This window comes from Anguilla rostrata, chromosome 4 (assembly GCF_018555375.3).
Source record: "Anguilla rostrata isolate EN2019 chromosome 4, ASM1855537v3, whole genome shotgun sequence".
Classification (NCBI taxonomy): Eukaryota; Metazoa; Chordata; class Actinopteri; order Anguilliformes; family Anguillidae; genus Anguilla; species Anguilla rostrata.
In genome coordinates, this window is record NC_057936.1 from 40,995,866 (window position 1) to 41,022,677 (window position 26,812).

At 42.9% G+C, this 26,812-nt stretch overlaps 1 protein-coding gene across 1 annotated transcript in view; it reads left to right on the plus strand.

The window, feature by feature from the left end:
• Positions 1-9,084: 9,084 nt before the first annotated feature.
• LOC135253407 (vasoactive intestinal polypeptide receptor 2-like) overlaps positions 9,085-26,812 on the plus strand; it is a 47,857-nt gene continuing 30,129 nt past the window's right edge. The window contains exons 1-4 of the mRNA XM_064332674.1: positions 9,085-9,513; positions 17,433-17,535; positions 18,627-18,734; positions 23,452-23,543. Coding sequence (XP_064188744.1) covers positions 9,457-9,513; positions 17,433-17,535; positions 18,627-18,734; positions 23,452-23,543 — 360 coding nt within the window. The 5' untranslated portion in view covers positions 9,085-9,456. The remainder of the gene's footprint in view (positions 9,514-17,432; positions 17,536-18,626; positions 18,735-23,451; positions 23,544-26,812) is intronic.

The window sequence follows — 26,812 nt, forward strand, 5'->3', positions numbered from 1 at the left end:
ATCTCGCAGCCCAATTTTTCCGGAATAACTGTTTACACCAGGAAGTAGGCATGGGGCTATCTAGTAGCTGCGTGTTAGCGACTGTCCTTAATCCGTCAGCCGTTCGTAATGAACAAAAGATTCTTTATCGGAACGCCTACTTTTCCCATCTCAGCCAAGCGTGAGAACTTTGGCGTTCTCAATTCAGACATTTCCGCTTAGATTTACGTGCACGAACCCCAAATTCGCGTAAAACGGTTGATTGGAAGACCCTGCTCTGATCAAGTAGAGGATGTAGCGTACGACCCAATTCTACTGCGTTCCGGAAGGTAGCCGAAAACATTCACGCCAGGAATTCTTTAGCAGTGACGCATCTAGCTTTGACTCTGGTGGTGAGAAACTCGACAATAAGCATTCCATTAACTTGTGCCCGCATATTTTGGAACGTTTCCGCTTTTAGCGAAAGACTTGCGATATTCGTGGAACCAGCCCCTCTGTGAGACGTCCCCGCAATCGAACGTGTATTCGGTGTTGTCAATGTAGCGACTTTTAGAGGAGGCCATAGCTACTTTCTATAGAAATAGTTGGCAACACTGTATATTATGCGTTTACGCTAGACTCAGAGCTCAGCAGAATTTAAATAAGGTTGATGACATTACCCGGCAAAAATCTGCAGCTAGCAGATATGGACGTGGCAGCAGCTTCCAGGCTTGAACATGGCGTCCTCCATGGAGGGGCGCCGCCGCCGCAAAGCAGCGCTCCTTCAATGAAGCTCCCTGGCCAGTTAGCAGTGAGGACAGTGCACCGGTATCCTCAATATTTGGAATAAGCCGCTTAGACAACGCTTTGCGTGGCTGGCCCCGAAATGGATCGCCTGACTGCTGCAGCTAGAGCTTAGAGGTAAGGAGCAATGCAAATGAATAGCGAGACTTCTTCATAGTGCCTAGGCTGTGAGCTTAGACTAGCAGCTAACATGTAGCAAGTAGACTTGGTTTAGACTGGCAACGTGCCGTAGGCTAGCTGGATTGCAGGAAGAAGCGCCGATTTACGAAGCAACGTGCAGCGCTTGCATGCAGGAGGAGCAGCCGAATGAGTAGAGGGAGGCTGTTTAAGTAGACCGCCCTGTTAGTGAATGTACTGCGATAGGCGAACATCACTCAGCTGAGCCATCAGCTGTTTCGGCCGGAGCGCTTGACTCTCGTGACCTGCCAGAACTACGCGATGCTCCATGTTATAAAGTCACGCTTTTTGTTTCGCCCCTTGCCAGATCATTGATTTGTTGCCTAGCTTTGCACCACGCAATCCGCGCATAACCCAAGCCTAGTTTTATTTTCCGTACCCCGTTTCTCTGCACCTTCTTCGTTTCCCTTACCTTGCACTGTTCTCTTGGCCACTGAGTTTTGTTCATGCACTTTGTTTCAGTGTTCCCCTGTCTGTCGAACCTACGTGTTTGTCTTTGTCGCGTCTTGTTTCGTGTTCCTTTGTTCTCCCCAGTTTACCTCCCCAGCTCCAACCTCCCGGTCCAGCCCGTCCTTCGCCGGCCTCCCAGTCCCCAGCCCAGTTCCGCGCCACGCCCAGCCAGATCCCGGACCATCTCCTCACAAACCCTCACGGCCCCTGCTCCAAGCCTGCCTGGGTTTCTACCGCATCCCGTTCAGCGCCACGCCAAGCCGGATCCCGGACCTCCTCACCAACCCTCACGGTCCCTGTCCTAAGTCTGCCCTGGTCCCTACCGCCCTCTGCCTGTACTCCAATAAAACCCCTTTCCTGAATTCCATCTAACTGCTGTCTCTGAGTCCTGCATTTGGGTCCAGGCCGAGCCTGGCACTTAACAGAACTATCTGGCCACGGATGGATCCAGCGGACCATGAGCAGCTGAGAGCGGCCCTCTCCAGGCAAGGGGCTCTCGTGGGACAACATGACCAGTCCCTCCGGGATCTCTCGGAACAGCTACAGCTCCTGGTTCACAGCATGAGTACTATGGAAGATCGGCTTTCACAGCTAACGGCTCATCTCACTCCTCCAGCCCCTCCAACTCCTCCAGTTCCTGAACCGCCTGCTGCGCCCCCTGTCTTCCATGTGAGGGAACCTCACCTACCTGCCCCAGAGCGCTACGCGGGAGCCTTGGGGAAATGTAAGGCCTTCCTGATGCAATGCGACCAGGTTTTTTCTTTACAGCCCCTGACCTACCAAGATGATCGGGCCAAGATTTCATACGTCAGGAGCCTTCTCACGGGATCCGCTCTGGCCTGGGCATCAGCCCTCTGGGGAACGGCCTCGCCCGTTAACGTTGACTTCTCTGTTTTTATCTCTGAGTTCAGAAAGGTGTTCGACCACCCGGTGTGCGGCAGGGAGGCTCAACAGCGCCTCCTATCCCTGTGGCAAGGATACTGTAGTGTGTCCGAGTTTGCGGTGGAGTTCCGAACCCTGGCGGCAGAAACGGAGCATAATGACTCTGCCCTCCAGTCCATCTTCTACAGCGGCCTCAATGAGAACATCAAGGACGAACTAGCAGTCCGGGATGATACCACAAACCTTGACGACCTGGTATCCCTAGCCTCACGGCTGGACAACCGCCTACGTGAGCGCCGCAGGGAGAGGGCTCGTCATTCCACCCCTGGCTAACCATTCCCGGGGCCGAGTCAGCGTCCAGCCTCCAGGCCCAGTGCACCCCCTAGGTCTCCAAGCCCAAGCCCAGACTCCGAAGAACCCATGGAAGTGGGGAGAGCCCGTGTTACGCCCAGCGAACGCTCCCGGAGGGAGAGGGAGGGCCTCTGTTTCTATTGTGGTCAGGCTGGTCACCTCTGGGCTTCCTGTCCTCTTCGGCCAAAAGATCAGGCTCGCCAGTAAGCGTGGGGGTCCTGACGAGCCGTATCACCACCTCACCCTCCACCTCCTCCTGCCTTCAGCTCGATGCCACTCTGCAGAAGGGTCAGGGTGGCCACCCACTCAGAGCTTTAGTGGACTCCGGCGCAGGTGCAAACTTCCTGGACGCCACCCTAGTATTCCGACTGGGGATTTCTACCCGTCCACTCGAGGTCCCCTTGCACACCCGTGCCCTGGATGGAAGTGCCCTTTGTAAGGTAACTCACGTCACTGAACCCCTCAACCTCATCACTTCAGGCAACCACCATGAAACCATCAAATTTCACGTCATGCCATCCCCCAATAATCCGATCGTTCTCGGTCTACCCTGGCTAAAGCTCCATAACCCACAAATAGACTGGACCAATAGCAAGCTGCTAGGCTGGAGTACTGGTTGCCACTCATCTTGTCTCAAGTCTGCTCTTGCACCCACAGAGGTCACTGTTCCTCCACCTGTTCCAGAGCCTCCTGACCTGACTTCAGTTCCCTCTGTCTACCACGACCTGGGGGAAGTGTTCAGTAAACACCGTGCGCTATCACTGCCCCCCCACCGTCCCTACGATTGTGCCATCAACCTGCTTCCTGGAGCTCCCCTGCCTTCCAGCCGCCTGTTTAATTTGTCACGCCCCGAGAGAAAAGCCATGGAAACCTATATCCATGATTCACTAGCCGCCGGGATAATAAGACCCTCCTCCTCTCCTATGGGCGCTGGATTCTTCTTGTCCAAGAAGGATCAGTCTCTGCGTCCCTGCATCGACTATCGGGCCCTGAATGACATCACGGTAAGGAACAAATACCCATTGCCCCTAATTAATTCCCTTTTTGAACCCCTCCAGAAAGCCTCCATATTTTCTAAGCTGGATCTGCGAAATGCTTATCGCCTGGTTCGGATCCGGGAGGGCGATGAGTGGAAGACGGCCTTCAACACGCCCCTGGGACACTTCGAGTACAAGGTAATGCCCTTCGGACTCATGAATGCACCTGCCGTCTTCCAGGCCCTGGTCAACGACGTTCTCCACAATCTACTCAACCGCTCTGTCGTGGTCTACCTAGATGACATCTTGATCTTCTCCCGGAACCCTCAGGAACATGTGATTCACGTAAGACAAGTTCTCCAGCGGCTGCTGGAGAACAAGCTCTTCGTAAAGGTGGAGAAATGTGAATTTCATGTGTCCTCTGTAAGATTCTTAGGGTTCATCATAGAAGAGGGGCAAGTGAGTATGGACCCAGAGAAGGTCAAGGCGGTAATTGAGTGGCTCACACCAGCCACCCTTAAACAACTCCAGCGATTTCTGGGTTTTGCAAACTTTTATCGGCGATTCATCCGGGACTACAGCCGTGTGGTCGCTCCCCTCACCCACCTTACCTCGTCCTCCGTTGCCTTTGCCTGGACCCCCGAAGCTGACACCGCCTTCACCGACCTCGAGGCGCTTTTCGTCAACCCCTATCTTAATCCACCCAGATCCGGCCCGCCAGTTCGTGGTAGAGGTGGATGCTTCTGAAACTGGTGGGGGGGCCGTCCTCTCCCAAAGGTCAGTGTCTGACAATAAACTGCATCCCTGTGCCGCCTTCTCCAGGAAATTCTCGCCGGCAGAATGTAATTATGATGTCGGGAACCGGGAGCTGTTGGCAATCAAGATGGCACTCGAAGAGTGGCGGCACTGGCTTGAGGGAGCGGAACAACCCTTCCTGGTCTGGACCGACCACAAGAACCTGGCCTACCTCCAGTCGGCCAAAAGGGTAAACTCCCGCCAAGCTCGTTGGGCACTTTTCTTTGGGCGTTTAAATTTTACTATCTCGTATCGTCCCAGTTCTAAGAACACCAAGCCAGACGCCCTGTCCCGGTAGTTCTCCAAGGAGGAACGTCCGGCTGAACCCGAACCCATCCTGCCCTCAGCGTGTGTGGTTGCGGCGGTCACATGGGAGATCGAGGAGGCCATTAAGAGGGCTCAGCAGGACCAGCCAGATCCACGTCCTGACCCTAACGGCGCTATATTTGTGCCTGAGTCTGTTCGCTCTCAGGTCTTGCAGTGGGTCCATTCCTCACACCTCGCCTGTCATCCGGGCATCTGGCGTACCCTATCCCTCCTAAAGCGGAGCTTCTGGTGGGAATCTATGGAGGCGGATGCCCGGGCCTTCATCCTCACCTGCACTGACTGCGCCCAGAGCAAGTCTTCCCACCAAGCTCCGGCCGGCCTTCTCCGTCCCCTGCCTGTCCCGGGTCGGCCGTGGAGCCACATTGGGATGGATTTTGTGACCGGTCTCCCCCCCTCGGAAGGTAACACGGTCATCCTCACGATTGTGGACCGCTTTTCGAAAGCAGTTCACTTCGTTCCGCTCCCTAAACTTCCCACAGCCCGTGAGACTGCAGACCTGCTGGTGGCACAGGTAGTGCGCCTCCACGGGATCCCCGCAGACATAGCCTCAGACCGGGGCCCTCAGTTTGCATCCCAGGTCTGGAACGCCTTCTGCCAGGCCTTGGGGGCGTCGGTGAGCCTGTCTTCTGGGTACCATCCCCAGACTAATGGGCAAACCGAGAGGGCAAATCAAGACCTGGATATGGCCCTGCGATGTATGACCCATCCTCTTGGAGCAAGTTTTTACCGTGGGTAGAATATGCCCACAATTCGCTCACCTGTTCTGCTACCGGCCTATCCCCTTTCGAGGTCTCTCTAGGGTACCAGCCACCACTGTTCCTGGCCCAGGAGGAGGAGGTTGCTGTCCCGTCCGTCCAAGCCCACATACTGAGATTCCACAAGATCTGGAAGAACGCCCGCGCCGCCCTGCTTCGCTCCTCCAAACGTAACCAACGCTTGGCTGACCGTCGCCGGACCTCCGCTCCGGACTACCAACCAGGTCAGGAGGTCTGGCTTTCTACCCGGGACATCCCACTGCAGGTGGAATCCAAAAAACTCCAGCCCCGCTACATAGGACCTTTCAAGATCGCACGCATCATCAACCCTTCCACTGTCCAGGTGAGACTACCACCATCAGCTAAAGATCCACAACACCTTCCATGGCTCCCAACTGAAGCCGGTGTCCAGCAGCAGTCTGTGCCCTCCAGCTGTTTCCCCCCCCCCACCCCCCCGAGTTATCGATGGCCACCCTGCCTACACAGTTCAACAGCTACTGGATGTGCGCCGCAGGGGCCGAGGCTACCAGTATCTGGTGGACTGGGAAGGCTACGGTCCGGAGGAACGGAGCTGGATCTCCCCTCGACTTATCCTTGATCCCTCCCTCATTCGGGACTTCCATCGTGCCCACCCTGACAAGCCTTGTGGGCCGCCAGGAGGCGTCCGTTGAGGGGGGGGTACTGTCATGCCCCCGTGTTTCGGTTGTCATGTGGATTTCCTTGTGTTCCTGTTACTTATGTTCCTTGTGCTTTTGGGTTCCTCACCATGTCTTTGCTTTTCCCCACAGGGTGGGCGTGACCTTTCCCCATGCACTCCCTAATGACTTCCAGCCCTCAGCCATTTTCTCACTCGTTCAGGTCGCATTCCTCACACCTGCCCTTATTAGTTCTAATTAGTACCAGGTTATAAAGTCACGCTTTTTGTTTCGCCCCTTGCCAGATCGTTGATTTGTTGCCTAGCTTTGCACCACGCAATCCGCGCATAACCCAAGCCTAGTTCTATTTTCCGTACCCCGTTTCTCTGCACCTTCGTTTCCCTTACCTTGCACTGTTCTCTTAGCCACTGAGTTTTGTTCATGCACTTTGTTTCAGTGTTCCCCTGTCTGTCGAACCTACATGTTTGTCTTTGTAGCGTCTTGTTTCGTGTTCCTTTGTTCTCCCCAGTTTACCTCCCCAGCTCCAACCTCCCGGTCCAGCCCGTCCTTCGCTCGCCTCCCAGTGCCCAGCCCAGCTCCGCCGCTGAAACCGGAGGAATTCCGTCCAGCGCCACGCCCAGCCAGACCATCTCCTCACAAACCCTCATGGCCCCTGCTCCAAGCCTGCCCGGGTTTCTACCGCATCCCGTTCAGCGCCACGCCGAGCCGGATCCCGGACCTCCTCACCAACCCTCACGGTCCCTGTCCCAAGTCTGCCCTGGTCCCTACCGCCCTCTGCCTGTACTCAATAAAACCCCTTTCCTGAATTCCATCTAACTGCTGTCTCTGAGTCCTGCATTTGGGTCCAGGCCGAGCCCGGCTCTTAATATATATATTATATGTAGTGTATTCTGTTTCCGTTTCTGCCATTACTGTCTGTAGTTTGCATGCCTCTGTGTCTAGCCCCTCTGTAGTGTGTCTCAGTATAACACCTCTAGTGTCTGCGGCAAGGATGTCACATTCCTATGCTAAATGGCTGCGAGGGTCCCCAGGAAGGGACAAGACCATTTGTCTCCAGCCCGCCACTTAACTCAACCTTTTGATATGTATGACTGCAAACTGTATATCCAGACACCACACAGCGTGATCGACAGAGATTCTCTCAGCGCAGCGCCCAAATGTGCTGGGTCTGTCTTTCCCTTGCGCATTGAATTAAACATCAAATCCTCTGAGGAAACTTTGTCAGTGTGTTCTTCATCGTCCTGCATTTGACTCCACGAATAAGGGCAAAATATCCTAACATTAGCAACTATACTGTTAAATGTCTATCAGTCCCTGTAGGTGAGCAACTTGTGATCATTGTTCCTCTTTGCCGATGCAGTTTGTTCGTATTTGGCAAATTTTGTCAATTTTTGGCGCTGTTCCCCTTGTTGCATTAAATAATTTATTGGTTTTTGTGACTGATGCACCTTCAGGCACCAACTATTTACCAAATTTGAAACTCTGTTAGTTGCCTTGTTTTGGAGACTCACATAACAAAAAGCTGATGGTCAGACCTCTTTATATTTCTAGCTGACACATATTGCTAATTTGTAATCAACTTAGTATGACTGACATGCATTCTGCCTTTGTGATTTAGTTCATTCAAAGCTAAAGTCTTTTTCACGTGGTGTTTCCATAATTTCCTCAAACCCTTACATACACAAAACTAATGGTGGAGAGCTATTGGCTTTTCTAGACTGTCCTGTCAAAAAAAAAATAAAGCTTATTATAGCACATCTTTATTTTAAGAGAGGCTTTTTTGCAGGGGAACCAATTATTAATATTTTAAGAGCAAACTTTAAGAGCAAAAGATCAGTGACTCCTTCCTTGAGAGCCATCTTGACTGCTTTGGTTTGCAGGGCGCTACGTCAAACCTGTGGCGCTATAACCACTCAAAGCACTGTCCCACATGATATGGGAAGTATCTGTCGCTGAGAGGCGCTGCATGCTGTTTATTTATTTATGCGAGTGAAGAATACGTGCTTCTTCTATTTCTGAATGTGTGAGAAAATGGGAGTGCAACAACCTTTATTTTTGACAAGTACAGCACAGTACTGAGAATAGGAAGTAGAAATGGCTTCCAAACTCAAGCACGCACGCACACACACACAATTATATATATGACAGGACTGACTTTTTGACAATGAAAATATAAATACTTTTAATACGTACACAAAAAATAGTGAGGACACGTCACTACATTTTGTGTTGATACCCGCAAGCAATATCTTTTGGAGGATTAGTATGTGTTCTATTAAATGAAAACCCGTATTAATAAAAAAATAATATCTTTGAAAAATTAAAGAAGCTACCAACGCACGGGACATCCAAAACATTAAATGAAAGTTTCGAAAAACGACTCTGTCATGGTTATCTCATGTGTCTTATGCATTTTAAGACATTTTAAAACATGCATTTTATTTTTGTTGACGAATTCGAGGAATTATTGTTCAATCGTAGCCTACGAGGAAATCGTAAAATTATTATAAGAATATGGGCTGCATGATGTTTAGAATGCCCACGTCTGTGTAGGCTATGTAAGCAAGAGAGGTTGTCATAACAGAAAAATATTCCGTGCCTATTACTGTGCTACAATAACGTGACTGCAAACCTTCTGCATTATAAACAAAGGCAATCGTAAATAAAATAAAAGGTGATCTTTCTCTTCTCTGGCCAGTTCGCCCAAGTCCTTTAGGCTAGCCTATAGTTAATTAACATACATTAAGCCAAAAAAGGCAATGACAATACTTACCTATAGTATGTTTGTGAAAACATATAAACCACGTGCAGACCAAATGTTTTTAATTTTCATTTAGCTATTAAAATAACGTCGCCTAATTTGTGGAGAAGGTTAGCCTTCCCGTGAATTTTCTAGCAGTGACTGAAGCGCTTTCCAGACCAAGTTGTCTCAGTAGTGGGCATTCCCTCTGAGGAGGGATGGTCAGAGAAAGACGGGGTTGTCCGCCCGAGTTAAAACACTGATGATTGCTGTGACGGCTGCATCTCGAGTTAACGGCAGGAGTGACAGTACAACTCGGGTCCTAACTGCAACTCTGTCTATTTACCTGATTATTTTAGCAGCCTATATTGGGTTTGCTCTTCAGACAGCGTAGATTTAAAATGTCATACCGCTCTTTAATGTTGTAATCTGCACATTTTAAAGTAGGCAGATATTGTCTGGCATTAAAATGCCGTTCAACTGATGACTTTTGAAGAACAGGCGCCAATTGAGATAATCGCTCCACAAACTAGAACTAATGAGTTCTCAGTAGATTACTCCAGCTCTGGAAAGTTGACCTAGCGATGAGGATGAGACGCTGGAAATTGATATTTTTCCTTGCATTTTTGTTGTCATCCCCTGTAAGTATTATTATTATTATTATTATCATTATTATTATATAAAATAACATCATCTCATAGCCTAAAGTTCGAGTTTGCCCACATGTTGGCAAACAGTTTAGGAATCCCTCAAACGGATGGTAGGACAAATGTGCCGAATTGATTTAGATTTCAATTTATTATTTTCAAAATGTATCACAGATATGCAGACAATCGGTTTGTAGGCTACACGAACCCCATCTTGGGTGGCTCTTGGAAGCTTAAAACTGTTGAATAAACACATAGGGAAACTTTAATTGTTTTCTGTTTGTGACCACGGCCTTTATATTGTAAATATGTACTGTTTTTAAAAATATCACTGTGAAGCCCAAGAAAAATGGAAATTTAATGGAAAATTAACCTAATTTTTTATACTATCGCGGCCTATGGAGGGAGAAAGACACCAATAACTTTAAAGGCATACTAAACATACTAAAAAATGTTTTAACACACCTATGAAATCAAATATTTGCAGAATTGTTAACCTTGAAACATTTTCACTTTGAGTATGGCAGCCTATAGCTATGAATCGAGTTGTAACAGACGGCGTATTTTATTCTTGGTAAACCTAACTCAGCATTTATTTATTTATTTTGCCAGTAATACTGCGTTCTTCCCATACATGGTCGTTGAAGCGCTTAAGATAATGTAACCAAATCAATGTAAGTAAATAATCAGGATAACATCCTGTCCGGTAATTTAAATAATTGGCACAAGATTGCAAGACTACTTGAAATTATTTTGTATTCCCCTAAAAATCCCATGTCGTTCTGAATGATGCACATAGGATGAAATGAAATAGGGTTCTGGTTTAGCAACAGCTTCTCTTATAACTACGAAATTATGACATCGTCGTAGCCTATTTTCGTTCCTTGCTTAATGTTTCATGCAGCGGTGTAGTCAAGATTTCAATAATTAACAAATATAAAACTGCAATTAAATAGACTTGTGCAGGCAGAAAACTTGGGTCGTGTTTCTCATTTTCTTCAATGATTTTGTACCATCAGGGTTTCATTGTTTCATGACTGCTAACTTCCCAGTTACCACTAAATGTAAATAGTCGTCAACACGTTTTTCAGCTGAACATCTTCCCAAGCTATACGCCTTTGGAAACTAACTGCAGTTAGGTGCAGTATTGATTCACCTAGTAAAAACACATTTCCTTGTTCCTTGGTCTTTGGTCTGAACAGTAGAACACAATCGGCTGTCTATCAATACTGGCTGAAGTCCCGCCTCCTCAGACTGCCCCACTCACTCCAAGCACTACCTTTGTACTAATTCAGCCTTTGATATTTTAATGGCTTTAGGTTATACATGTAATTTGTATCTAAAATGTGTATTATGGATCCTGGCTAGCATAGTTAACTTTTTGTACTTTGATGCTGTTGCATCTATACATACTAGTCTAAGAATGTTATTAGCCAGGTCTGAGATTACTGCTCATATAAATCAGATCATTTATTTTTATTCTGTACTGTAAGTTGTTCTGGATGTGAGCATCTGCTAAATCAATGCAATGTAATGTAATGTAGTAATGCAATGTAGTGTTTGGCCATTTCCTCTTGTTTGACTAAGCAAGTGGGGCATGGTGATGGGTTGTCTACCAAACAGAGAAAACAGGAAATTGAAAATATATTAAAAATCAATTCATGAACTAAAAAAATGTTCTATGAGGATTTTTCAATTCATTAACTGACTGAACTGAAAATGGTATGTATCCAACCCTGATCTGCATGTCCTGTAAGCATCTGCTGAAACTTACAGTATGTTATTGCTTAGATGCAATACATTTTATGCTTCTTAAGTCACCACTCAAAAAGCTTAAGAAGGGTAGTGCATATTCCACACAATGTTCATGCAATGGCAGCTGGTGATGTGGTGATCTCATGGATGCTGATCCTCAGAGGCTCCTGTAACAATAAGGGGTATTTATGTTAAAAATATTACTGAGCTTGTGTGCAAAAAAAGTTATCTTTTTAGGTCACATGTCCTCATTACCAGTGATGTTCACAGTAGGCCAGCAAGTTCATCAAAGTCTGTGGGTCTGAGCTAGGGTCTGCAGAAGGAAGGCTTATTTTGATCCAGCTATATTTGTTAATTGTTTACTGGTGTCAAAATATTCATAAATTGTATTTGTACAGAATGTGCTATTACAGCAGCATTATTGAGGGAATTTACCCAGTTTACTTCAGTTACCTTGGTTTAGGTCTAGCTGAATTACAAAATAAGTTTCAAGCCTGCAGCATTTGGTCAAGGGGCATCTTTCAGAGAGATTGAAATGAAATTTCAGAAATAAAGAAAAAATCAAAGATATCCTTGCTCATCCAGCAGTGGTCATGCTGGGGCTTCCCTCAGCCGTACTCTTCAGTATGTCAGTAGCTATAATATGCTCCCATCATGCTAGCTGCAAATGAGATGTGAGCTTCTGCCTTTGATCAACGGTTTGCACCAAAATGTTGAAAAAAATCAACAAGGTTTTCTTTTCAGAAAAACACAATAATTGGTTCAAATGAGTCTTTTCAGGTTCAGTCTTCCAACTCACCAATTGGCTCAAACGTGTTTAAATGCTGCAGTTAAAAGCATTTAAAGACTCTTCATCAGGAGGTGTTTGTGAAAACAGGATTTGTGTGCTGTGTGAAGTAGAGTGAGGAAACAGGATGTGTGTGCTGTGTGAAGTAGTTTGAGGAAACAGGATGTGTGTGCTGTGCGAAGTAGAGTGAGGAAACAGGATGTTGTGCTATTGTCAGGTGGGGCGAGGGAATGCACCCAAACGCAGAGTCAAAAATACTCGAAATCCAAAAGGGTAAATCAAAACCGAGAACTTTACTTTTAATAAGAACAAAAACCAAGGAGATACAAAAAACAAAGCCACGCAGGGCAAGTCTCAAGTTGTCAAAGCAAAGTTCTTAAAACGCAAAAACAAAGAAAATCCAGAAAATCCAAAACAATGCAAAACCAGAACACGGGCAGGGTAGAAAACACTCAGGACCAAACACAGAGTCAGAAGTACACGTGGGGACACATACCGAAACACAATCAGGAAAGCACACAAAAGGATCCAGCACCTGAATCAGGGAGGAAAGGAACTTAAATAGACAAGACACTGACGAGACACAGGAGGGCACAATGCACAATCAGGCCACAGAGAAGGAAGGGAAAACAAGACAACAAAAAAACAATAATTGAATAATTGAAAACAATAATACAATTAAACAGAGAAAAGGAACAGAACTACAAACTGAAGTGCTGCCATCTGGCGGCCCAAAAAGGAAACGCAGACAGACACAGAACCATGACAGCTATGTGAAGTAGAGTGAGGAAACAGGATGTGTGTGCGAACTAGAATGAGGAAACAGGATGTGTGTGCTGTGTGAAGTAGAGTGAGGAAACAGGATGTGTGTGCGAACTAGAATGAGGAAACAGGATGTGTGTGTTGTGTGAGGTAGAGTGAGGAAACAGTATGTGTGTGTGAAGTAGTGAGGAAACAGTATGTGTGTGCTGTGTGAAGTAGAGTGAGGAAACAGGATGTGTGTGTGAAGTAGAGTGAGGAAACAGGATGTGTGTGTGAAGTACAGTGAGGAAACAGGATGTGCGTGCTGTGTGAAGTAGAGTGAGGAAACAGGATGTGCGTTCTGTGCGAAGTAGAGTAAGGAAACAGGTTGTGCGTGCTGTGCAAAGTAGAGTGAGGAAACAGGATGTGTGTGTGAAGTAGAGTGAGGAAACAGGATGTGTGTGCTGTGTGAAGTAGAGTGAGGAAACGGGATGTGTGTGCGAAGTACAGTGAGGAAACAGGAGATAATCTCTTAGAGGAGGCATCTGTTATCTTCGACACATAAGAAGTGTCTCAATGTTTTCTTCAGATTGCACAGAAGTTATTTAAATTTTACTCTGTAAGAATGATGCTGAATTTTCATGATCTGTAGCCGGTAGTGTGATAGAAAAAGTGCACATTATAATTTAGTCTACAAGGAACTGTGGTAGGTAGGGAGTGCGTCTTTAAACCCATCATTGTGAGTCCTGTCTGTGGGCGTGTTTCATGACTGTTGAGCATGCCAATTTAAGTGGCGGATTAACCAGCGCAGATATTTTTATTTATTTATTTATTTTGTAAATTTTTTGCAGCTTTCACATCAAGTTGTTTTAATTAGAGCCAAGAAAATGGTTGGCATTTAAATTGTTTTACAATCCATTTTAAAATTTTATTTTACAATTTTAAAAGCAGTAAGCTTGTACATTAACCATGAATTCAATTTAGAAAATGTTTGATCATTGAGTTTAGTTTAAGCAAAAAATGTTTCAGTTTATACTTTGACCTTTGTTTGTCTTGAAATGTAAAGATGTAAAGAATGTTTACTGTCTGTCAATATATGTATTTAATCATAAAACCAATGTTACCTCTAGGCCACTGTGGTTCATGAGACAGACCATTCCTAATCCCAGTGGAAGCGCACATGCGTCCAAAATGAGATTTTCTATCCTAGGATCAAAAGATTGATGCGCATATTGAAAAGGGAGTCCACTCCCAACCACCCACCCCAAATTCAGTGATGTAAAAAATGGCCTTATGTTGTTGCTTACCTTCTCTGGTTTTAAATACTTTCGTAATTTAATAATATTGTGATAAAATATTACGTGAATTCCTATTTGGATAACCACAGATCAGGTTAGAATAATAGGTAGAGGTAAAAGAATACCTTTTAGATATAAAAAAGTCTTTCAGTGTCTTTTCATAATCCCTTGTTTCTCCCAATTTTGAATGCATAATTGATTTGTTTGGGCTTTCAATGTAACATCAGGTCCTTCAGAATGTAGGAGGCCAGCTGCCTCTTCATTGTGTGCCAGGGACACTCAAATCCGGGGCTCAAGGCCTATAGCACTGCTGGCTGTAATCCTTCCCCTCTAATCAGTGACTTATCACCTGGGACGCCAGGTGAGTGGAATCCCTCCACAATCACTGATGTTCAATCAGCTGTCTATAAGAAAGAAAAGAAAGCCAGCAGTACTGCATCTTTGGATATCCCTGTTCTATGCAGTATTTGCACCAGAAGACAGGACTATTCATGCAATTGGTTAAGAGAAATGATTTGGGCCTAGTGGTGCATGCTTTACTACAATTTTTGTGAGCGCTTTAGTAAGACAAACCACACAAAAAGTTGTTTTTTAACATCAGGCCATCTTTCTGGAGCAGTTCTAATATTAGTGAACCAAGTGGAAGTGTATGGAATACCACATTTTCTTATGAAATCTAGAGTTGGGGGCCATGGCTGGAGGCAGAAAGAGCTGTGATTAAAAAATCAGTGCCACTCAAAAATTTTGGATAGCAGCTGATTCAGTAACACAGTATGTGAAGGATTACATGGAAATTCATGAAGTAGTGCCATGTGTTTTAATAGGAACTGAACCTGCATTCCCCTTCTCAGAACTCTTATACATTCCTATCTCTGTTCTTCCCTGCTCTTGATCCTGGCTGACTTCTTGGGACTGTGATCTGTTCCTTAGGTTGCATCAATAAGTAAAAGTTTACTACAACAGTATATATGTATAGCGAGCTCCATAATGATGTTTGGGAAAAAGACTTTCGGGATTTGGCTCTGTACCCCACAATTTTAGGTTTGTAATCAAACAATTCACATGACATTAATGTGCATTATACATTTTAGGCTCACCATGTAGAATTTACGGCACTTTTAAAAATAAATTATTCCCCATCTTAATGTTTGTGACAAATGGCGTCATAAGTGTTACTGATTAGTCAGTTGTCAGGTATGTTCAACTGTGTGCAGGTAATTTCATAGTATAAAACTAGAAGGAACTATTTTTCCCGATAGAATCATTGTTTTCGTAGAATTAAAGACCAGTGGTTTCTGCATAACAACGGTCCAAATAGAACTACCAATCAGAGTTTTGCTTGACATCAGTAAACAATACGCCCAAAGAGCCACAGAAGAATATTTTAATTTCATCTGATTAAGTAACTATCATTGTTTGTAACCTGTTGTATAAGCAGAATAAACCCCTTTGTGCTGTCCTGTTATTGGAAACTAATGTACTTCAGGGGTGGTTAAGGGAGCACCACCCCCATCGTACATTATTTTCCAATAACAGGACAGCCCGTCGTTGGTTATTCCTTACTTAATGGCCTTTGGAGTCTGTTATTGGCATTTGTCAACATGAGGACCAGAGTTGTGCCAATGAAGTCAAGGAAGCCATTATGAGATTGAGAAATAAGAAGAAAACAGAGACATACAGTAGGCCAAACCTTAGGCTTACCAAAACTGCTGCTTGGAACATTATTAAGAAGAAGGAGAGCACTGGTGAGCTTAGAAATTACATTGAGTCTGGTAAGCCAAGTAGCACTGTTACAGTAATATTTTTTTTGAAAACACACACACACACACACACACACCCTTGAACTTTTTCACATATTGTGTGACATCCTCACATATTTAATGCAATTAAATATTTTCTCCCATTCACCAATGCAAATTCAACACATTTATGATGCAAAAAATATTTAAATTCAACAGCATTTCCCCTTAACAGAGTCAATGATTTCTAGATAGGCCTTTGGCAGCAAGTACAGAGTCTGAGTGTTTTTGGGTTTATCTGTATGAGTAAATTTTCTGACATTTTGCCCATTCCATTCAAATTTGCTCCACTCCTGCCAAATTAGCAAGTATTAGAGGACAGCAGTTTTCATACCACATATTTTTAATGGGATGCCCAACCCCCTACAAGCGTCCGTGATTGCAATCCCATCCCACCCCTTGGGGCTTTGATGTAAACCCCCTGGCCCCCCATCTGCACTTTGTGTTCAGCATTCACCCTCCAAACAGTCTATGTACGACCGTGCTAGCTGCACTCTCTCATAGAGTTCAAATAAATGAGCTGCAGAGCTTGTTAATCTCTGGACAGCTTTTCCCATTTCAGGCAATGAGCTCTTTAACTCTGTCAGTGTTGTAGCTGGCCTCTTGATCACCGTTCTGATCACTGTCCTTCTCTTCTGATTACTCAGTTTGGTAGGACAGCTTGATCTTGGCAATGTCAGGGTTGTTTACCGTTTTGTTACAATGGCCTTTTAATGGTGCTCCTAGGAAGGTTCATAGCCTTGCCTGTAGTTTTACAATCATCTCCAGCTTTTTGCCTCAGAACAACTTCATCTCAAATTTCACTGGCAGTTTAGTTTAGTTTAGCTTGACTGATTTGATCTACAGTTGTGAGACCTCAAAAAAGTCAGTTATATTCTTTCTGCAATCATGCAACAGGCAGATTCAGAATCAACATAGATGGACTTTGTTAATGTATTTAGTATACACCAAAGCCATCTGATAAAAAGTGCTTATTTCTGACTGAAAATAATGCAATGGCTCTAAAGGAGAAGCTTCAACTGGGATTTTCCAGGACTGTTTTGGAACAAACAGCCTGTGTGATTAATTTGAGGCTTTTGAGTTTGATGCTTTATGGATCTTCCACTGAATTTATTTAATTTTATTAAGAAGTTTTTTAGTAAGAAGTTTCGCAGGAAAAAAACTAGGGACAATTACTACAAATATACAAATACAGTAAAAAGTATATAAATTATAATTTTCCCACTGAATATCAACATCAAGTTGCCTTGTTAAAAAACGTGTTATTAACAAATGTAGTAAATGAAATCCCAGTGGCTCCAAATCTCTGTGCTATTAAGAAGTAAAAGCTCCTCTACCAGCCTTATTACAAGCTGTTAGGGACTTTATAATTAATGGTTTTTGCTCTTGTAAATTTGTGTTACTTTATAATTGTTTACAACAAAAATTAAATTCAGTCAATAGTTGCTTTTTCCAAACTTGGATGTGCATATAAGTCCCAAAGAGAAAATGTTTTGCTAATGAGAAATGTCTCTGTGTTCCTGTTCATGCCAGGCCCATGGGATGCACCCCATGTGTCACTTCATGTCAGATCTGAAGACAGCAGAGGATGACTGTACTGGGCGACTTAAGGAACAGCCCTACTTGTACTCCAAAGGTAAGGGCCTGATGATGGTGTTCCACTACAGTTTCACAACAGTTCTCCTCCATTGGAATGCATGCAAAAACTGTACAAAAACCAAAACACTTAACCACCCATGTGATGCTCACTACCATATTGTAATTGTTTCAACAAAATGACTATATAAAGAAACATTTCTTACTCATCATTCATAACATTGCTTGGCTGGGTGAGTCAGCAACACAAATAGCAGCACAAATGTTCAAATAAAGGAAATTTCACACAGCTGTAATTATGCAGTGTCTTTTATGTATAAACATGAATGGTAATTACTCACATCCACTGACCAACAAGGAAATCACAAGGCGAAATTTAAATAGGCGTTGGTCTCTTTAAGGAGGGGGTTACCCACCCAAAATTGCTCTTGGAGTGGAAGTGGGGTGCAGGAAGTAAAGTAATAAAGGTAGGACAGAATGAGGGTGAGAGGCCTGTGGCTTTTTAATGTGTTTGTCATGGTGTAAAGTTTGCTCCGGTTTGGAATTAGAGCTGTGGTGATATGTTTGAATGAATGAGTTATAGACAGTGCTTTGTATGTGTGAGTAACTTGGCTTTTTTTTGTACATTGAAAACATGTTTTTTTAGCAAGGTGAAAAAATAACAAAAAAATAAACTATATATCTGTGTAAAATATATGTCCTGTAATGGAGTAATATAATGACTAAAAGTCATGTATTGAACAGGTACAGTGGAATAGCACTCAACAAAAGAATTTAACAAGTGTTGATTAATTTGTGTCTTTGCAAGCAATCAGTTGTTACAAATTACACGTAGGTATCTGTTTCTGCCCATTTAGAATTTTAAACAAATCTGGTTAAATTTTTGTAACCTGCATTGTCATGTCAATACCAAAGAGAATAAATGAGTAATTTCAGAATAATATCAGAATCCTAGAAAATTTATACTGGTAGACCAGTTTATGCCTGTTTATGCATATGTGTGCTGTCTACAATAGGAATATTTGTGTGCGTGTGTGTATGTGTGGGTCTGAAGTGTGTGTATTTTTGTACATGTGCACGTGTGTGTGTGTGTGTGTGTGCCCTTTAAATGAATGTATGCTGTTTTATCAGGATGCAGGGGGACATGGGATAACATATCATGCTGGGACCATGCGGAGGTAGGAGAGATGGTCAGCAATTCTTGTCCAGCAGTGCTCCGAAACCTGTTTGGAAGAAATGGTGAGTTCTTATCCTTATGGCCATTATTTTTAATGACCCAAAACATGACTACATTCATGTAAAAAAAATGAAAGATGGCATATGTCGCTTACAAGACTGTAAGAAATTTGCTCTCTCTCACTGCAGCTAGACTGCGAGTGAGAATCTGTTTAATTCCATGTGATTTTGTTAGCTGCCATACCACCCTGCTGTTTTCTCTTGGGTGGGGAGGGACTGGGCTTGGTTTACATTTGAATAGGGGACCTCTGAGGGAAAATTGTTTTGCTAATATTGGAAGCAATGGGGTGCTGAGCCATTGCAGACCTTTATCTACAGTAAATACTTCATTTACCTTTATCTAAAATTCTCATTTTATCTCCCCCTCATCATTTAAGAGAGGACAGGCTTGTATGTGTGTATTCCAGAAGGCATGCAGTAAGTAGTTCACATGAAACATAATGATATTTTTCAAGATTTTAGCCCACTACAGCACGTCTGATTTAAGGTATTTTAAAAGCAGGCATATGTTTGTGTTGGCTGAAAGCAAGTTTTCAGTATTGCCAGGAATACTAGTGTGACCGCAAAGGATATTCCCTACCTGAATATTGTATTGTAAGCAATAATGGATTTATTCTGTAAGATTTAAGGTTACCTGATGTGTTAACTAGCCGGTGGTGTTTAGAATGTTAGTGGCTAAAATGAGAGTGTATGTGAATTCTTCAGTTGTACAGTAATCTGCATTTTATCTAAAGCTAAGCCACAAATACACCATATACATATCCTTTGATATAAAAATGTGCAGGGAATACAGGTTAATTGGAAATGTTTGTAAATGTTAAAGTGATGTGAAATTATATCAGTTTAAATCATTTTAATGCTTTATTGATTGAAGTCATATTGATTGAGTTTTTGGAGCGTTTCACAAAAAAAATAAAAAATAAAAACAAATAATAATGAAAACAAATAATAATAATAATAATAATAATAATAATAATAATAATAATAATAATAATTGTTTCACAAACATATCTTGCAAAGTTTGTGCTTGGAAGAGAAATCTGCTTGGAAACCTTTGTAATTATTCTGCCCCCCAGTCTTTCAGTGGTGTTTGTGGTAATGGAGAAAGGGTCCTGATTGGTGAACCTAGCTAATTTTCTGCTATAAACGAGACGGTGTATTGTCAGCTACCATGATTTTCCATGTTCACACAATTCAACTGACATTACATCAAATTAATTCTTTATATGCTGTAATGAGGATAGCCATAATAGTTAACAAAAAAGTGTGAACTCTGTTGACAGGAATTAGTGCAGATTACAACAAAAAAAAGGTAAAGTGTCATGGTCCTGTGTTCCTGTCTGCGTTTCCCCTGTTGGGCCGCCAGATGGCGGCACTTCTGTTTTGTGTCCTGCTCCCCCTGTGTTAATTGTATGATTGTTTCCAATTGTTCCATTAGCGTTTGCTGGTTGTCTCGTTTTCCCTTCCCTCTCTGTGGCCTGATTGTTCATGGTGCCCTCCTGTGTCTCGTCAGTGTGTTCTATTTAAGTTTCCCCCTCCCTTGACTCAGGTGCTGGATCCTTGTGGTAATGTCAGATTGTTTGTTCGTAAGCCTCTGCTCCATGTGTTCTTGCCTATGCCCTGGTTTTCTAGTGTTTTTGGATTTTTTCCTTGTTCCTATGTTTTGAAGTTTTCATTGTTTGTTTAAGGTTGCCCTGAGAGGCTTTTTGTTCCCCTTTGTTCCCTTTTGTTTCCTGGTTTCAAGTAAAGTCTTTTTGTTCTTTCATTTGGAGTTTTGTATTTTTTCCATCCTCTGCGTTTGGGTCTCAACCCCCCCACAATCGCAACATAAAGCCCAACTTAAAACCACCTTTATGTGTCGGTGTTGCGCCCAAGCTGCCTAAACATTCAAAACGGAAGAGCACTTGCATAAGGATAAAATGACTACTTTTTAGGCTACTGCCTCATAATGATCAGAGTCATGCACATGGTTACAAATGACACATAGGCTAAAAATACTATAAAAGAAAAATAATGCCCAAAAAGGTTCTTGTCTAAGGTTACCCTGAAATTGTAGCTAAATTAGTAAATTGTTGTTTTTATGAATTACGAGTGACACAATGTCTTGAATCAAGGAAGTATATGTTTTTTTTCAATACAGTCATAGTGGAACATGGCATCCAGGGTTAAAGGTCAAACAGCTTCAACCAGAGGCAGAATGAATCATGCCTGTTCCATATAGTGATGCTCAGTGCCCCGGACTCTGGAGCCCATCATACCACAATTTGCCGCCTTTCAAAATGCTCACAGAAAGCACTCGAGCCAGAATCTTTATGCGGAAAAGTGGGTTCCATCTGATATGCTGTCAGAGGAAAATAGGTCACCAAATCAAGGAACTTGGGAATAAGAGGATGCTTCTGTCTGAGCATTAGAAGATAACAAATCACTGACTACCACTATTAATCTGATGATCATATTAACATCCACTGGCTTGAATATGCGTATATCTAGATTGTGACTATACCAGGAATTAATTCAGTGATTACAATGTTGTGACAATTCTGGCATTATGATAAGCATGCAGTGACCATTTACAGCCCCTTGACTAGCCTGGTAATTGAAAGCTTGGTCAATTGAGTTATGGAAGACTGAACACATTGAATGCTAGTATTGAATGCTACACCATGATAAAGTATTTGCCCCCTTCTTGATTTCCTCTATTATTGCACATGTGTCACACTGAATGGTCAGAAACACAAAACACATTTTTCAAATTATTATTTATTTCTTTAAAAAAGTTATCAAACACTTTAGTTATTCAGTTATTCACCCATGTGTTATAAAATAATTGCCTCCTTAGTTACTAAGTCAACCAACCAATTAATCTAATTGATAATCTAATTATCAATTAATTTAATTGATAATTAGATTCAACTGATTGAACACAGCCAGCCAACCCTGTTGAATCTGAACCTCACTTATATTGAACCTTACCATTAGAGTGAAATAGTCACCACTAGGTTTCTACAAACGCATTATTATTGCAACAGTGATACTTTGTCAATCATAATCAATTCCGAATACCCCAGTACAGTTATGGGGTCACTGTGTTATAGGAGATGCTGTCTTTCAGGTGAGAAGTTAAACTGAGGTCCTGACTCACTGTGGTCATTAAAGACTCCATGATACAAACTGTAGTTCTCATTTAATTGTCATTTACTGTGAATGTTTCAGTAAATTACTGGAAATACATAAATGATAAATTACTGTGAAGCTTACAGTAAAAGTACTGCACCTAGTAAACAGTAATTTACTGTAAATGTATAGCCTATTTTTGTACAGTGTACTGGGTTCCTTGATACGAGCACTGTTTCGCTCAAAAGAAGCAGTGTAGCTACTTCATCCTGACTTGATGTTTTTTCAGGGTTTGAGCAATTGCTGTGGAACTCACACTTTAAACATGTTTGAAAAACAGTGTTGCCTGCCAGTATTCTGGCCTGAATTTCTCAAAGTTTGATAGCTTTTCAGGGATTACAATGTTCACACTGGCATTTTCTTTCCTCTGAGGGAGGTAGCTGTTGGATCCTATAGAATGAAAATAATTGCACATTAGCACTGGTTCTGGAAGCTTAGATGTACACTGCCTGACCAAAAAAAAAGTTGCTGTTTGGATGTTTTTTGGACAGTGCCCACTGTACAAGCCTCTGGAGGCAGTGTTATGATCTGGGGTTGCTTCAATTGGTCAGGTCTAGGCTCAGCAATGTTATGTGACAATAAAATTAAGTCAGCTGAGTATCTGAATGTACTGAATGACCAGGTTATCCCATCAATGGATTTTTTCTTCCCTGACGGCATGGGCATATTCCAGGACGATAATGCCAAGATTCATCAGGCTCAAATTGTGAAAGAGTGGTTCTGGGAGCATGAGGAATCATTTTCACACATGAATTGGCCAACACAGAGTCCTGACCATAACCCCATTGAAAGTTTTGGGATGTGCTGGAGAAGACTAAATTCTTAGACCTTACAGTTTTCCCCCCTCTGCTAGCTACTTGAACAACTCAAACTAAATCTGACTTTAGGCTATATTCATGCACCCAGCCCCAGAGTGAACAGCACTACATCTGACCATAGAGCTCACAGAGGCAAATATACAAACCGATTAATGTGCTCCAGTGGCGTTTGCATTCTGTTCTGACAGCCCAAGCCTGTAAGTGCTCCAGTTATATCCCTCTCTTTGTATTGTGTAACTTGTTGTCTCTATATCTCTGTCTCCCATTTCTCTGGTCTGCCCAACACTAAAGCATGCATTAAATATTTTGTTTACTCACCCTTCAAATATAAATGGAAATACACTTCCTCTGATGTGAGATTAATTTGGTACATTTTTAGTAGATTTTCTTTTACAACAAAACACATAAAAACAGATATGCCTGTTAGATGGAGAAGCAGTGTATAATGCATTCATTATTACAATTATTGTGAAATTTAGTCTCTGAATAGATTCAATTTAAACTCTAGCTCAGCTTCAAAACAAAGTGATGCAGGGCAAGGCCAGGGCTTGATTGAAAAACAGTGGCTTCTGGTACATGCAGTGTGTGACTGAAGTGCCCTGTAAATGCACTGTTATGCTCTGTTGTTCAGTTTTGTTCAGATATTTGTGGGTGGAGCGTCTGGTTTCAGGTGAACAGGATACCATCAGGAGTGTGAAAATAACACTCCCCCCCCCCCCCCCCCACAGGAATGATCAGCAAAAACTGCACGGAGAATGGATGGTCTGACGTGTTTCCCAGCATAAACAGTGCTTGCGGATCTGAGGCTGATACAGACAAGGTTAGTGTGACATCGTCATTCTGCTGAGAGCACTGACAATATGAAGCGTGCATTGTAGTTGTGGTGTGTGTTGTCATTATGGAGAGTGTGTTGTACTTCTGGAGAATGTTTTGTCATAGTGGACTGTACTCTTGTTGTGGGGAACATCTTGTGGTAAGTGTGCTGTTGTAGAGAGGTTGCTATTATAATGGCAAATGCATATGTAAGCAGAGAGTGCTGCTTTTGTGTGACATCTGTCACATGGGCTGGACAGTGGAATAGGTGGTGTGTCAATAAAAACTAAAAACAAATTTTGCATTGTGCTAATTTGATGTCAAATAATTAGTTTTAACTGACCATGACATCCTCATAACTGAAATGTAGACACTGCTATTTTGCTGGCTGTACCAATGTGCACATATGAACACTGAACTGGGCCAAAAGAGGCTGAAGGAGGCTGAAATTTGGCATGGACGTTGGTCATGAAGGTAGAGCTGAGTAACTTTCAAGGCCAATTGACCAAGAGGGGGCCTGGTGATGGACGTGGCCTATCACAAAAAGGTGCATAACTCCCGAATGGATTCACAGATTTGCACAAGATTTTGTGGAAAGGTTGGTCATGAGCCAAAGAAGAGGTCACGTGTTTGTGTGAGGGTGTGTGAGGGGGCGTGGCAACGGGCGTGGCCTATCACAAAAAGGTGCATAACTCCCGAATGGATTCACAGATTTGCACAAGATTTTGTGGAAAGGTTGGTCATGAACCAAAGAAGAGGTCACGTGTTTGTGTGAGGGTGTGTGCGTGGATGCATGCACACATGGATGCATGAGCATGTGCGGTTGCAGCTATTGCGGATTCCTGCTTGTTAATTCAAAAAATAAAAAGAAAAAATTTTGGCCAACGACTGGCCCATAAAGCAGTCCATCGGTTCATTTTCTATACTGACACTGGGCTGGCCCAATCACACCTCTTACTAGGCCCCACCCCTCCCCCACATTGCTGAGAGTGACCTAGGTCCATATCGTATGATATTATTAAATTTATTAGCCTAAGGGTTCCCTTAAATATGTGTGAAAAGGCTGTATAATATACAACACCTGTAGCTCTACTGTGCTAAAATGTATGCCTGCTTATGTATTAGCCTACAGGAAAAAAAAAAATACGTTTTCATTTCCAACAACAGGCAACAAAGCACAGCTTTTTCTTTGACAATTACTTGTACTTCTACTTGAGTATGGAGATTGTGTCCTCCACGGCCACCTCTGATCACCAGGGAGTCAGACAAGAGCGAGTGAGTACACTGGTCCACTTGCACTGGTACACTTGTCCAGGGCACTTACTACTCAGCTTTGTAGTGGTTTGGGGGAATAGTACAGTAAATGGTAAATGGACTGCATTTATATAGTGCTTTTATCCAAAGCACTTTACAATTGATGCCTCTCATTCGCCAGAGCAGTTAGGGGTTAGGTGTCTTGCTCAAGGACACTTCGACACACCCAGGGCGGGGTTTGAACCGGCAACCCTTCGACTGCCAGACAATCGGTCTTACCTCCTGAGCTAAGTTGCCCCAGGGTAGGTACGCATGTTTAAGGGGACCGCAAGGATGGTGTACTGGTGGGTGGTGTCCGACCGATTGTGGTGGGCCGGTCTGGGCCAAAAATGCCAGGGCCGATTTTTTGTCCCAGTCCAGGTTCGATGGAGAGAGAGGCCATCTGTACACATTTTATCTAAGATGTTTCTAAGACCCGAGTCCTGGTGGGCGGTGTGTGTGCTGGTGTCTGTTCCATGCATTTACCTTAGTTCGCTCCTGTACTTGAGCACAGTAAAGTCTTGTGGATACACTTGCGGTCTGTGGCTGTAGCTGGTGCTTATTCAAATGCCAGATCAAGATATGATTGAGATAATTAAATCATTAACTGCAGAAGTTGGAATAAAATCTAAAATGGATGAACCTTTTCTGTGCACCCCTGGTCTAAGATGTGGGTTCGCTAAATAAAAATATGTACGACAGTAGAACCTCTGAGACTTTAAAAAAGAAAGTAGTTGAGAACTAATAAGTTCCTGTGGTAACTTACTCTTTGTTTTTTACCCCTGTATAAAGAATTCAAAGCCTTTCATTGGAACTGTTATTTACCTTATCAAACTATTAGATTTTATTCTCCTGTTCATTTATATCAGTAAGCAAGGCCAAGTTTACTAGTTGCCTGGCAACCTACTGTCTAAAGTATGTTACAGAATTATACAGTGACACACTCAAATGTAAACAACAGAAAAAAAACATGTAAATAATTTCCACATGCATATAAACACATACAGAAGAGGCAATGTTTCAGTCTTTAAAAAAACTGACCAACCCCCCTTGTTGGAAATTCTAGTTGCAGAAGACCAACAATAGTTAAAATGTGTTTCTCCAATTTTGTTTCATGTGTTTGCTATAAGCATCTGCATAATGAGTCTATTTAAGCGCAACTACTATGTAACTGTACTATGTAACTACTAATACATTTTGCACTGTTTTTTCAATAATACAGATTGATCATATATTTATCTTCCTTTGCATATATGTTTTTAATGCATCTTGTTTTTCACTGCAACTTGTCCTTTGAGTTATTCTTTATATCAACCATTGTATTTTTCCAAATTGTATTATTTAACAGTAGTGCTAAGATAGGTAAGTGCTTGGAAAGTGATCAGAGCTTGATATTGATAAGGATGAATTTCATAAGCTGCTTTGGTTTTTTTGTGATGAGTTCTTAGGTTGATTGGACTGTATCTATTGCACCTATGAAATGTAATTGAAATGGAGAATATGTGTCCTGTCACTGAATAGTCTGGTAAACTAAAAAGGTAGTACAATCTATTAACAAGTTGTAGTTCTACAAATTATGTTAAAAATAAATACAAAAGCATTATATAAATCAACTCTGCTTTAATTCTATCCAAGTAAAATGAACTTACTCAAACGAAAGAACTAACCTGCTCTGCGTCTTCCTCTTCTAGTTTGGAGGTTATTTTGACAACATAATTTGCCGGAGGACATGTCATAAATGTGCATGCGGTGACTCTGAATCTCCTGGACAAGTAAATCAGACATGACCTGACAGCCTGCTCACTTGTTGGACAGGTATTAAAGGGAAAGCAGCTGATCCGATTGGCCATAAGAAAACCAAACCCCCACCACAACCACAGGTCATTTATCCCTCTTAAAACAAACTAATTTATAGGTGCACTGCAGACTTGTCACATATTTACGTAAATTGAGTTGGAAATTCATTAATTCTCCACTGCTTGT